Source organism: Musa acuminata, chromosome BXJ1-8, assembly GCF_036884655.1.
Source record: "Musa acuminata AAA Group cultivar baxijiao chromosome BXJ1-8, Cavendish_Baxijiao_AAA, whole genome shotgun sequence".
Lineage (NCBI taxonomy): Eukaryota > Viridiplantae > Streptophyta > Magnoliopsida > Zingiberales > Musaceae > Musa > Musa acuminata.
In genome coordinates, this window is record NC_088334.1 from 42,878,417 (window position 1) to 42,893,320 (window position 14,904).

The 14,904-nt window shown below is 36.6% G+C and overlaps 2 protein-coding genes across 2 annotated transcripts; one reads left to right on the forward strand and one right to left on the reverse strand.

Moving 5' to 3' along the window:
- The first annotated feature begins 1,787 nt into the window (after positions 1-1,787).
- LOC103995443 (short-chain dehydrogenase TIC 32 B, chloroplastic) lies at positions 1,788-4,544 on the forward strand. Its single transcript, XM_009416037.3, has 8 exons — positions 1,788-1,977; positions 2,267-2,498; positions 2,579-2,658; positions 2,762-2,915; positions 3,041-3,119; positions 3,417-3,501; positions 3,605-3,651; positions 4,173-4,544. The coding sequence occupies exons 1-8, from the start codon at positions 1,860-1,862 to the stop codon at positions 4,338-4,340; spliced, it is 963 nt and encodes a 320-aa protein (XP_009414312.2). The 5' UTR covers positions 1,788-1,859; the 3' UTR covers positions 4,341-4,544.
- A 1,172-nt stretch (positions 4,545-5,716) lies between these two features.
- On the reverse strand, positions 5,717-6,388 carry LOC135587949 (histone H2B-like). The gene has a single exon (XM_065079831.1). It carries the CDS (start codon positions 6,332-6,334, stop codon positions 5,879-5,881), a length of 456 nt encoding a protein of 151 aa, XP_064935903.1. The 5' UTR covers positions 6,335-6,388; the 3' UTR covers positions 5,717-5,878.
- Positions 6,389-14,904: the final 8,516 nt, after the last annotated feature.

Genomic DNA, 14,904 nt, shown 5'->3' on the forward strand with positions numbered 1-14,904 from the left:
CGATCTGAGTATTATAATATAGTGATGAATGCATTAATTTCATCTATGTGAAAAAAAAAAAATTGAATCCCCATTCTATCAATCAATAAAATTTATAATTCAGTAACGAATGCATTAATATTACCACAAATACCTTATCTTATTTATATAATAGAAGGTCAAGGAAATAGAGAAAGTGAATAATAGATTGAAATAATGATATCACACTATAGTAATGAAGCAAAAGATAAAAAGAAAAGAAAATTACAAGAGAATCGAATTTTTTTCCCCTTCTCATTTATTTTGAACTTTGGTGTATTTATGTTTGGCATTAGCGTTTTTTAAAGAAAAAAAAATAAATCATATTGTGAATAATGAAAAGGATTGCCCATTGTCAACTTGGAAAATAAATGGTCATGGTAGCTTTCTATTAAATGGTGAACACCTAAGAAGACATAGTCAACTTGCTACTGTCCAATCACCAAATCATTTCCAACCGTAGGGACAATGACAATCCCTATCGTTGGTGTTGCATTGTGTGGTATGGTTTACAGGGAGGGCATCCACCATTCCTGCTTTATTTATGAGATTATGGCCTTCACCTCATAGTACAAATTATGATATGGCATTTATTAATATGGATGGGGAGAAATAATTTTAGGTTTAGGGTATGGCCCATGTTGGTTTCAATTGGCATTATCATGGCCGACCCAAAAGAAATCCTCACCTAATTGCACCACATGTTGTCAGATATCTTTCATCCTATTAACGTGAGAAAATGATATCATAGTTCATCAAAGAGAAATCGAGATAAAAATATCCCATTAAATAAAAGAATGGTAAAATAACATTATATTCTCATAATATAAATGTAATTCCATCTAACGTGACAGTCATTTAATTTGTTAATATGTATTATTACAGTGTAAAAGCAATCATTAGATTCCAAAACCCAATTCGTAAACAACAAGTCATGACATTACTTCTTTACTATTTATATTATATACATATATGTGTTCTAATTAATGGTTAATGTCGATTTAGAATGCTCAGTTTGGTTATTTTAAATTATGACTAATATTTAATGCTCAGATATTGACATAAAATCTCGTCCTTATCAAATTACCATTAGTAAAAATAAAATAAAATAACAAAAACAAAATTTAAAGGTACTCCGACGGCGACCCAAGCGTTTCCGTATTGGGCGAGGTCCCACATGGGACCCACCCGCCATCGCTGTCGCCCCATCACAGAGCGGGTGGCCGCCGGGGTACAGGAATAGGAATATATATATATATATATATATATACAAGAAGTTTTTACACATCCATCCTTGAAGAGTTTCGATATTATATATTTACCATTACAAATCTTCAAGATCCTCCCTGACAAACTTAGAATAACTATCATTAACTAATGATCAATGCCGACTAATTACGGTTAGTATACGCATAATATATAATTAGTATTCACATCAAGAAAATATAATTTTTAGAAGGATTGATGGAAAGTCGGAATGTTCGGCAGGGGGCTATTTGTACAATACCAAAATTTAGAGGGGGGTAAATACTAAAATCGACTTCCGAAGAGAATCTCACCCGTGAACGAAAAGGACGATCGCATCCTCCAATCACGACAGAGGTAGCTGAGGTGGGTAACCCGCGAACGCAATGCCCAACCCACCGCAGGCCCCACAAGGCCTTCACTCTCCCCGTTCCCCACCGCATCTCCCACCGTTGCGCATTAACTCTCTTCGGTTGACCCGCTTTCTCCACCACGCTTCCCCACGATAAATAACATCACCCCTATGAGCGTTCGATCTCACTCGCTCCTGCCTCTTCCTCCTCTCACCTCCTACCGCCGTTACTTCCTGCAGCAGCATGGGACTCTTCAGGCTCGTCACCGGGCTGCCGGGGCCAAGCGGCTTCGGATCCGCCTCCACCGCCGAGCAGGTCACCGACGGCATCGACGCCTCCCATCTCACCGTCATCATCACCGGTGCGTCCCTCCCTCCCATCTTCTTCTTCCTACTCTGCTCTGCTTTGAGCTCAGCAGTTCCATTAAAGGCGATGACCTTAAAAAACTAGGATAGGTCAAGTCTTCAACTGGACTTCACCGGGTCAAATTTTGATGGTGGTCTAAGTAATCTTTTAAATAAAGATCTGCCTAAACAAATATTTCAGGGTCATTTTTATGGCTTCTCCCCCAATTTGATCCAATAATTGAACAGTTATTAGCAATGACATCAAAAAATTCACATTGACTTTTGAGTCTACATGCAATCCAGGGGGTGCAAGTGGGATTGGTGAAGAGACTGCAAGAGTCTTTGCCCTCAGAGGAGCCCATGTCATCATTGCTGCAAGGAACATGGCAGCTGCCAATGATGTGCAGCAGCACATCCTGCAGTGTACTCCAATGGCCAAAGTTGATGTCTTAAAGCTTGATCTCAGCTCACTCAAATCTGTGAGAGCCTTTGCAGACAAATTCCTCTCGTTGGACCTACCTCTCAACATCTTAATGTAATCATGCTGCTTCTTGTAATGATACTTACATGCTATCATGTCTCCGAGTGAGTTTTGTGCCTTGGATTTCTTCTCAGAAACAACGCTGGTGTCATGTTCTGTCCTTACCAACTCTCGGAGGATGGAATAGAGATGCAGTTTGCAACAAATCATCTAGGTAAAACGATATGTTTGTGATCTCCTAGTGAAGTTGCTAGTCCAATCAATTCCAATTTCTTCTACTGGTATGCACTAAAAGCTTAGCTTTGTTCTACTTTCAGGACACTTTTTCTTGACAAATCTTCTTCTTGACAAGATGAAAACCACAGCCGAGAAGACAGGGATTGAGGGTAGAATTGTGAATCTGTCATCTATTGCTCACTTGAATACATATGAAGGAGGAATATGGTTTGACAAGCTTAATCACAAGGAAGCGTAAGTTATCATTGGCTGTTTGGCAAGCAAATACTTTGAGAAAACTCTGCTGCACTGGCAGTATTCTTCACTACAAAAAAAAATGGTGATTTCTTCAACCTCACCAACTGATCTTTGTTCCTCAGATACTTAGATAAAAAGGCATATGGGCAGTCCAAACTGGCCAACATATTGCATGCGAACGAGCTCTCTAGACGCTTAAAGGTACTCAATTTTGCAATGCATATCTTAGATCAAGATGCATTACATGCATTACCTATACAAAAACAATTATACAGCAAGAATTGTCATCATGAAATCTCTACCAGCTGTCCATTATAAGTGTCAATCCAAACACATAACACAACTGTCATTTCCTATGTCAATTTCATTTTACTGGCCCATAGGCTGCTTCTACTTTGTACTTGTTTTCTTCTGTATTGTCTTTTTAGTGTGGATTACTGATATGGAGCATGACATGTCTTGCTGACTCCTTAATTTTCTGCACATTATGGTTCACAGGAAGATGGTGCAAACATTACAGTAAATTCTGTTCATCCTGGACTGATCATGACGAACCTGATGAGACACTCATTCCATCTAATGAGTTTGTTCCTAAACTTCCAAATCAGTAGTGGTTTTAAGAACAGTAACCTATTCTGAAATTGAAAGTTTTAGACTCAGACCCGGACATTGTTGCTTGTTTGCAGGGGTGCTAAAATTATTCACTTACATCTTCTGGAAGAATGTTCCCCAGGTGTGTTACTACGCTTGGTCGATGACATTAAGTTCCCTTATGTATAAGGGTAGCATCTGCTGAATATTTTGGTGGTTTTCATGGACTATTACACTAATTTACTTGGATCATTGCCTGCTATAATTTAAGCTTGTTCAGTGTTTCACTATAATTTACTATTCATTATTTAGAACCTATAGCAGTAAAAGAAGTACCATTTCTTATTCGTCACATCGTATCAGCAAGAGCAGAAAATTACAAAAATCAATACTTTCCTAGTGCAATTTTCTGAAGAGATGGGGCAAAACAAATGATCACTGAACATGAGTTAGACCCATCCATACTATCTGCATATGAAACAGAAGCAAAAACATATGCGATATTTCACTGAGACACCGAAATTAAAACCCATGTAATTGAAATGTATGGTAACATGCTTTGCATGCCAAGTAGAACATGGGGAGTGCAGAGAAAAATCTTCATAGGAACTAGAACTCAGCAAGGGGTGAACATCAACATTGTGTACCTTTAAATAATCGCAGGGTGCAGCAACTACATGCTATGTCGCACTGCATCCAAGTCTCAAGGGTGTGACCGGGAAGTACTTCTTGGACTGCAATGAGGAGAAACCAAGTTACTTGGCCAGAGATGAAACATTGGCAGAAAAGCTGTGGGACTTCAGTGAAAAGCTAGCGGCATCAACCAAGTAAGACCAGAGCAAGCAAAAGGCTAAGAGATCTACAAGATTGTTATACTTCCAACCAAATATACTATTGTTGTGATGAGTTAGTTCTCTAAGTTTGTCTAGTTCAATAAGAGTCAGATAAAGACTTTTTTATATCTATTTATTTATTAAGAGTATGATGGATTTAGAAGTGAAATTCTATAAATATAGATGTATCTGTTTCTTTTCATCTATCTATCAAATATTATTCTAGCTTTTAGCAAACAGTAGAAGACTGATCCACTCGAAGTGATCATCTCTTTTATTTCTTTCTTATATGATAAAACCCTAAGATCTTATCAAAATTACTCATTAGATCAAAGCTCATTATCCTATTTTTACATAAAAGGTAGGTTTCATATGTCAAATGTTTCTAAACCCCTCGAATTAAATTTGTTGATCCATGCTTTTGAATGATTCAAATCTCACCACGTATGTAAACAATGCAACATTTGGGTATAACATTTTTCCTAAGCAATTGAGCTGTTGGGCAACACATCTATCTCTCACATTTTTAATATATCGCTAGCCGTTGTCACCATTTCCCAAAATAAATGCAACAATTTAAGGAAGAAATGGTTTAAGTTTCAACATGCATTCCCCATAGTAGAATAAGTAAATTAATGATTCTTAACAATCAACAAAGAGCATAGAGAAGAGAAAAAGCAACCTTTGGTTGAAAGAGATGAAAACACTCACGAGGCTTTTCGTTCAAGTTTTGGTGAAGGGAAGCAGCTGAAAATGAAAGATTTTGGAGTTCTTCTTCAAAGGCTGTGCTCCTTTTAAGAGAGAATCCGCTTGGTTTGCTGAATTCCAGAATGCTTCATTCGGGCGCCAATCCTTTCGCAAAGTGATCTTCGTTCGAGGCACCCCACCAAATCTCCATACGGAAGAGAAGGCACTGAGAAAAGATACAGTGACTTTGCTATGTTCCTGCATCGATGGTAGCAAGCAAAGATAAATTTCGCAGGCAGGAGAACAAACGTAAGATGATAGGAGAGCAGGTATGACTACCTGAGTTAGCAAGTTGGCCCAATGAGCAGAAGTGATATATATGACCTCCTCGCCCGATAAACTAGCAAACAAGAATATTTTCTGCAAATCAATCATATGAAAGAAGTACACGAAGCAGAAGGCAACAACACACAACAAAGAACACAAATCCAAGCAAGCGCAACATCCAAGAACAACACCTCAGGGTCATCAGTTTGGAACCGAAACAAGTACTTTAAGAAATGATCTCAGTTGCTTCCATAAAAGACTCTAATGGCAACATCTCAGAGCACGCAGAGGCCAAAATTACTGAACCATCAGATTAACAAAGATTCAGAATCAAATTGGGGAAAAGAAGAGGCAAAAGGATAAACAAGAACTAGAAAAAGTTACTCCTTTCCTTCCAAATCAGAAGCCAACATGTTACAACAGACATGCTACTTATATTACAATGTAAACCAAGTCACACATGCCAAAGCCTAGGGAAAGAGAGCTTAAGAAATGAAACCCAGAACAACCATCGTGATTCGATCAAGAGCTGGTGAACTTGGTGACCGCCTTGGTCCCCTCGGACACGGCGTGCTTGGCGAGCTCACCGGGGAGGACCAAGCGGACGGAGGTCTGGATCTCGCGGGACGTGATAGTGGGCTTCTTGTTGTAGCGGGCGAGGCGGGAGGCCTCCTGGGCGAGCTTCTCGAAGATGTCGTTGATGAAGGAGTTCATGATGGACATGGCCTTGCTGGAGATACCGATGTCGGGATGCACCTGCTTGAGCACCTTGAAGATGTAGATCTTGTAGGTCTCAGTCCCCTTCTTGGCCTTCTTCTTCCTCTTCTTGTCGGCGGAGGCGCCGTCCTTGGAGGGGAGGCGCTTCTCAGCCTTGGGCTTCTTCTCCGCGGGGGCCTTCTCCGCCTTCTTCTCCTTCTCCTCCGCCGGCTTCTCGGCGGGCTTCTTCTCCGCTGGTTTCTTCTCGGCCTTGGGCGCCATCGGAATCTCGACCGGGGAAATGGAAAGCAGAGAAAAGGCGCGAGTTCTATCGAAGCAGTGAAATCGACTGCCGAGTAAGACCGCGTGGTTTGGCTTTTATAGAGGAAGATGCTGGATTTTGATTGGCTGCTGTGTGTTTGTCACGGATCGGTGAGTTGGACGGTTTGTTTTTTGTGAAACGTGGCGGCTTTTTATTGGTGAACTTTTTTCGCTCGGATCGCTCCCGTGGACTCGTGTTTGCGGAGGAGGGAAATGAGAAGTCACGTGCGGGATTCAAACAGGAGCACGTGCCCGTTAATGTTAATTGAACATATTGAGTCAACTAATTGAAGTCCGAGTTGACTAATCCCTTACATCTTGAAATTAATTGTAAACATAAGCTTGGATAAATTTAGGGGTTAAAGAAACTACAAGAAAAATTGAGCCAATATTAATATTATATCACCATATGTTCCTAACTTGTTTATAGTCAAAATGGCATAAATATTCTTTTAAAATTAGTTATATTTTGATATTTACTCCTTTAAATTTAATTTTAATTTTTTAAATATAATATTTTGAAGTTGAAAAACTTGCACATATATCATTATAGTTAATTGTTCTCGAACTAACATTAACACCCTCTTCATAATTAAAAAAATTTTAAATATTTTTTAACTAAAAAATAAATTAAAGACTAAGCAAAATGAGTAAAAAATAATCTCCTGATTATCTTTTCTATATACATGCTCTAATTTATAATTATCAAATCAAATTAATGGATAGTAAATATTTGAGATAGAGTTCAAAAGACTCCATGAAATATTATATTATTTCTTAAGCATCCAAATCAAGCATTCTGAATCAATAATAATTTTTCAGTCAATAATTTTTAATTAATTACAGCAGCTACACAAAAAAAAAAAAAATCATATTATCCATTGACCTACAACCACAAAAATACAGATTCTCAGTATATATATACATGTCCATCAAGTAGTTTATCTGAGCTTATCATTAACATGAGTAAGATATATAATAGACTTAGATATTTAATATATATACAGAATCACATTATATATATATATATATATATATATATATATATATATATAATCTTCATTAATCACAGTAAATTAGCTGAAACTCTAATTTACATCAATACCCTCTAAAATTAATTTATTATGCTAGAAACAATAATGATATTATTTATAAAAAAAATTACCCAATCTAACTAAAATGGGTGATTTTCCCATCGTGTTTTTGGCTTTTACTTGTGAATCATTTTTTTAAAAAAAATTATCTAAGATTTTTTATACATATATTTTTTGCTATTCAACAAGCTTATTATTTGACTACCCTCTATGCCTTTCTCAACCAATGTGCTTGTTTTTCCATTCTTATAAATTTAAGAAAATTTATATTCAAATATTGATTATTTTGAGCTTGATTGTGAAACAAGTGTAATGATGCAAATATTAACCATCTTAATGTTTTTATTATGGTTCTAAATACGAGTATCACTACATGTACAATATAATTTTATCTGTAATAGGTTTTTTGTTTTTCTAATAAAGCTACCATTTTTCAAACAACATTCAGATAGCAACTCAATATTTTTTTATTTTTTTTCACTAAATTTATAAATATTTATATTCAAATTTGAAATGTTTTCAATATGGTTTTAAAAATGAAGATAATAACATTCACTTATGAGTATATGAATATAAATATTTTCCAATTTATATAAAACTTTAATAATCTAAATAGTAATTTAATATTATTATTTTTTAATATGTTGACTAGTTTAATTGATAAATGTTTTGATAGATCATCATATTTAATATATTAACACAATGTCATAATCTTGAACATGTCCTTCCCGCTTTGAAAAAAAAAAAAGGAATTAAATAATATTTAAAATTAGAATATTTTTAAAATAAGTCTCAAAATTATCATTTATTAGTGTGATTATTGGAATGAACGGTGGAGCATAATAGTAGACAAATAAGTAGTAACAAACGGGTCACATCAATATAAGATAAGTTATGATCAATTGAATGGAATGAGAAAATAAAAATAAAATCCAAGATGAAGATGGTAGAAAAATTTGATAATAGATAAGATTTCTCCAACAAGAAATAAATAGACATTGCATTCAACTAATTTAAGTATACTTTTTTATCATTACATTTCACTTGATCTGCAACAAGCGACTGACCACCACCCCTCGGTTGCGATTGATTGTTGCTTCTCTTTCTCCGGCGGTTGCAATCGAAACCCAACTACTCCAGGATAAAAAAGATACAACCAAAGGCTAGACATCAACCTTAATACATTATCACACGCAAACTACATTACGGAGCTGGATCAACATTTTGGTTCCTCTCGTTCGAATTGCTTGGGTTGTCAAATCTTCCAAGCACTACTACTTCTTCCTTCGTGACCCTCTACGTTGACTCCCTGTTGGAGAGCATCCTCTTGTGCTTCCTCTCATCCATCATCGATTATACCCAGAACTGCTCCTCTACGCTACACCTTTGACTCACACCAAAGCACATTGAGGTGTCACCGCTTCAAAAATTGGCGCTCCTTCTACAGCACCCAGATTCAGTGCATGCTACCTAGTGTTGTCTACTGCACCTTCCTCTTCCCCATCGTCACAGCCTACATCTGGCAAATTTCATAGCCGATCGATGCCATCGCATCTGCATCGTCCGATTGCCCATGGCAACAGCAATCCACGACGTACTTTACGCCACCGTTGCCGCCTATTACTAATAACTACCACAAACACCGCTTGTAGTAGAAGCCACCTACATCTCCAATAGTGCCCCCATCATTGTTGTTGCAGCCCTGATCAGTTTACTATAGCCTTTGATAAAGCACTGGGGAGTTCCTTCCTCAAGTCTCTCATCTCTAACAAAAAAGTAATCCCCTTACCGTAGGGCACTATGCTTGCCCCGAGCACCCTTTTCCACCTTTCTTCCCATTGCTGTCTTCTTCTACGATAACATTGTCTCCATCCCCCTATCTTACAATCTAAAAACTCCCATAGTCACAGTAAGAGAGCTTCCAACAACCAAATTCTCGATGAATCTGATGTGATGACGACTTCTTCACCACTCAGATCTTCTGTCAAAAGATCTTTAGAACTATAGCAACTTTGCCTTGCTTCATACAGCAACTATGCCTATGGAAGAAGCATTGCTCCCCATCGCAGCTCTCTTCCACCTCCTTTTTATAGCTTATGACTCCCAACTTGCTCCCTTAGACTAATATCCTCAAAATATCTTCATCGTTCACCTCTAACACTCAAGTTATTGTCCATATAGGGAACCATAGCATTTCTCAACCTACAGACCTTATCACCATCAATGTTGTAGCACTTATTTCCTTTAAATTATCCAAATATAGCAACTATGCATCTTAGCATACATAATTTTCTAATCTCCTATTTGGATATGATTTACTAGGCTACATCGATGGCTCTCTCCATTGTCCACATGCAATGGTCAATATCCAAGGAGAACCCAATTTAATATCAAATCTAGCCCATAAACTATGCTTACGTCAAGATCGCCTCATCCTCCAAGCTATTCAAGCTTCAGTCGTTGGGTCCATTGCCCCATTGATATCTTCATGTACGACTACTATAAAAGCATAGTATAAGTTGCAAATCACTTGTGTACTCGCATGCTCGGACTTTTATACAATATAACGAAAATGAAACAAGATGAAAGTACTAATGCTGATTATTTACAAAATATCAAAGTTATCATTGATGATTTGGCTTTGATAGGTCATTCTCTTAGTGATGAAGAAGTCTTAATTCGTACCCTTAAAGTTGTAGAATAAGAGTACAAAGAACTCGCAACAGCAATTCGAGCACGTGACTCACAAATATTATTCAAAGAACTCTATAATAAGACTGACTATGAGACATATATTGAAGCATGATGACAAGTTGCTCGTACCAACTATCACAGCTCAAGTCAGTCAAAAATACAAGAGGAAGAGTAACCAGTATAATAAACATATCAACAAAGGTTTGGCTAAGCTGCCTCCTGACCCTATGGATCCCAAACCAAACCCCCCCTCATCCACACCATCAACACTTTAATCATCACTATCAATGTAGCAACTTCCATAATCATCAGCCCTAGCATCCTAACCTTACAAGTCAATAAAAAGTCATTTGTCAACTATATGATAAAGTCAAACACTCTACGAAAGTCTATCGGTCTCGATCCATACTCCCTGCTCTATAACGATGGCCTCAAGCAAATCTTATGACTACTCCAACTATTAGACAACATAATTAGATTGTAGACTTTGGCGCCTCTTATCACATCACCTTTAATCTTCAAAACTTTCTACAACAACTATATCAGAAATGAAGATATCATCATCGGTGATGGTAAAGGAATTCTCATTACTCATATTGGTTCTATAACGCTTAATTCACTTACCACAACTTTTACACTCGATGATATTTTGTATGTACCTCATATTAAACAAAACATCATTTTTATTTTTTTAATTCTATAAATAAAATAATATCTCAATTATATTTTATCGTGATTATTTTTTTGTCAAGGATTTGAGCACAGTGACATCCTTAGTCCAACGCTAGAATAAAGACAACATTTATGAGTAGCCATCAGTTTTATAAATTTCCCAACCTATTATTCACTCTTCAGTTGCATCTCCAGTTGATATGTGACATCATCATCTTGGTCATCCCTTATCTTTTATCCAATAAAAGTTACTTTTTTGTTATTCTCTTCCTACCTTTAAAATCAATATTATTATCACTCATTATGATACTTGTCTTAGTAATAAAAGTCATAAACTATCTTTTGAAATATCCTTCATATCTTGCTCTAAATCATTTGAAATTATTTATATAGATGTTTGGGGCCCTGCCCCAACCCTTTCTTTGATAAGTTCAAATTTTATATTATTTTTGTAGACTATTTCACTAAAATATATATGGTTATATCCTCTCCACCATAAATTTGACATTTGAATGATCTTTACCAATTTTAGAAAGTTGGTCGAGAATTGCTTTCAGTCTTTAATTAGACCAGTTTACTCTAATGGTTGAGGTGAATATCAGGTTATCACATCATGTCTCTTACCTTGTAGTATATAACACCTCAAGTAACCCCCATATACTCCTAAATTAGTTGGATCTACCGAACGTAAACATCGACATATAGTTGAAACTAGTCTCTCACTTCTACATCAAGCATCCATGTTGCTAACTTTTTCATCAGTAGCTTTTCAAACTGCAGTCTATCTTATTAATCGTATGCTCACTCTAGTCATCATTTGAAAAACTATTCCATAAGCTTCCAAACCTTTAGAAACTCAGTGTTTGGTTGTTTATGTTATTCATAGCTATGTCCTTATCCTTTACATAAGCTGACACCATAATCTAAGACTTGCACTTTTATATAATACTCTTTTGACTATAATGCTTTCTGATGCTATAAAACATAAACTCAAAAAATCTTTATATTACATCATATTATTTTTATAGAGTATATATTTCCTTTTCAAAACTATCCTACCGTGTAGGCTGTTGGGAAATCTAGGGAGCGACATCACATGTGCAGCGGAAGAACATAAAAAATAAAATCTCTAAATTTTCAATCGATATGTTTATCGTCGTGCGAATATTGGTATGTAAAAACTATGAAACTTAAAAATTAAGTATATTAAAGATTATGTTACTTAGGGAGATCGTATATCTCTGAATCCATGCAAATCTCTAGGAGAGGGCGAAGGAGGTCAAGCGTCCTCCTCTTTAGCAATGATCCACATAGTATAACTATAACAATCCTCCTCTAATCTCCAAGCATATTATATAAAGAGGAGAAATAGAGGAGAATAGGAGAGACAACTCAAAAAGGCTCTAGCCTATGAGCCATTGGTTTCCTTCTATTTATAGAGGCCTCATGTCAACATAACCCTAATGGATCAAACCCTATTGGGTTTTGGATCTCCATCCAACTACCCAAGCCTCTTAGATTAGTGGATCTCTCTACAATAATCTCTTATTGGCTATTATTAGATCTCATCCATATGATCCAATAATTCAGGGGCTTATTGGATATCCAATAAGATAGGGGCTCTAGTGGATATCTCATATCTGAACCATAACTCATTGCAACGCCTACCATATGTGTGTGACCCTTTAGGCTCAATATCGAGCTGGTCGTGAGTTATACTTGTCAGAACTTCTTTTGACTCAGTGAATTATTATCTCCATAATAATTCACTCGACTCATTGATTGCGGACGTATTAGGCCACTACACAGTTATAACTGTCCGTCCTCGGTTAATGTGTGTCTATAGTCTCTCATCCATCTAATATCCTAGAGACCATATACTGGATATGGTGCTGTTAAACCCATACGGTTTCTGCTTGAATCTCGCTCGAATCAGATTCTCCCGAAAAACTCTTTATCTCTCGATCTGAATGACCATAACCAGGGATTTGTCTGAGCAAGAACATATGAGATATTTCTCTCATGACACCGAGAGTGGATAATCCTATATTGATACTCGATAGTCCTCATAAGGTTGCCTATCACTCCCGATGACCGGTTGTGCTAGATTTGGAACCTCTAGACCTATAAGTTTGGTATCAGAGAATGAAGTACTCATACAGGACATCTTTGGTGTCTTAAGTCTAAGGACTATATACATCACTAGGACTACATAATTACTGTCTGACAATAAGGCATCATCAACCATCCAGCATTCCGTAAGCGGATCAATCAGTGAACTCATTTTCCAATGAGCACCTGTACTATATCCTTGGTGTCCCCATATAAGTAACTATGAGACCAACTGCATTCATCATATGGACAAGTATATAGCACACTTTATCCAGTTATCTCAATATCCCTTTCGAGTAACCTATGACCGAGATTATTTATGATTTGTGTTTAAAGGCGAATCAGTCTCATTATCGTGATCTAATCACGATCTGATTCCCATTACACAGATCCATGAACATCATAATATATTCAAGTAACAAGCAATATAAAGTGATAAAATATCAAATAATAATAATAAGTAAAAAAACTACATGTCAAGTCATACATGCCTCACTCGAGTGATTGGCTTGCAAGGAACCTATGACTACCACAGGCTACTTCGACAAACATACATTGCTAGAGTATCCCTCAAATCTTATCACATGAACCTCCTATGACACCATCCAGTCCTTTCCCTCAGGACTCGCACACAATTGTTACTCTAATTCAATAGCTTCTCACTCCACTCCCTCATAAGTTTTCCCTATTGACGAAACAATACCCTCAGTAGCACCACCACTGACTTTATCTTTTCTTAGATCCAATAACATTAAAGTGTCATATATTGGCCTAGTCCATGCCAGTGACTCACCACCGACTATACCAACAGCACAACCTACCACTTTCATAGCTCATAGATATTCAATGACAACATGCTTCAAAAGTGGTATTTTCAAACCACGTCAAGTTCTTGACCTATATGTTATAACAAACCCTTCCCCGAGGCTAGTGAACCCACTATAATCACTTAAGCTCAAAAATCTCCTCGCTGGCGTAAAATCATATATGAAGAATATGATGCTCTCCTCCATAACTCTACGTGGACCCTAGTATCATTTCATCACATAGAAAATATCATCGGGTATAAATACATCTTTCGAATTAATTGAAATCCAGACGGATTCGTTGCAATATATAAAGCACATCTAGTAGCCAAAAGATTTCAACAATAATGTGGTGTTGACTTTACAAAGACATGCAATCACATTGTTGAACCTATAAAAAATGACTTATCTTGAGTTTGACCATCTCAAAATGCTGACACCTACAATAACTAAAAGTTAACAATGCCTTCTTACAAGGGTCTCTAATTGAAGATGTCTTCATGTAGTAACCTCTTGGTTTTGTTTATCCTCGGTATTCGAGGCATGTCTACAAACTATAAAAAGTTATTTATGGACTTTGTCAAGCTCCAAGAGCTTGATATATTGAACTTGGCTAATTTCTAACATAAACTGGCTTCATCAATTCTAAGTCTGATATCTTGTTTTTCCTATGATAACAAAATAGAGACACAATACATCTTTTTGTGTACGTGGATGATATTATTATCATGGGCAATGATTCTTTGAAAACTCAAGCATTCTTAAAGTAATTAGTCGATCGATTATCCCTCAAATATCTAAGAACCTTGAGCTACTTTCTGGGCATGGAAGCAATGTTTACATCTTGGTCTCTTCCTATCGTAAAGAAAGCATATTCAAGATTTATTATTAAAGACAAATATGAAGGATGCAAAAGAGATTATAACTCCCCTCTCCAGTGAATCACTTAAGCTATATGATAGTAGCCATTCTTCGAATTCTACTCAATACTGAAAAGTGTTTGGCTCCTTACAGTACTTAGCTCTCACCCGTCCAAACATCTCATTTGCAATCAATAAATTATCATAATTAATGCATCGGTCATCTACTGCGCATTAGTCTATGGTTAAACGAATTTTACGGTATCTTAAAGGGACTCTCAATCATGATCTTT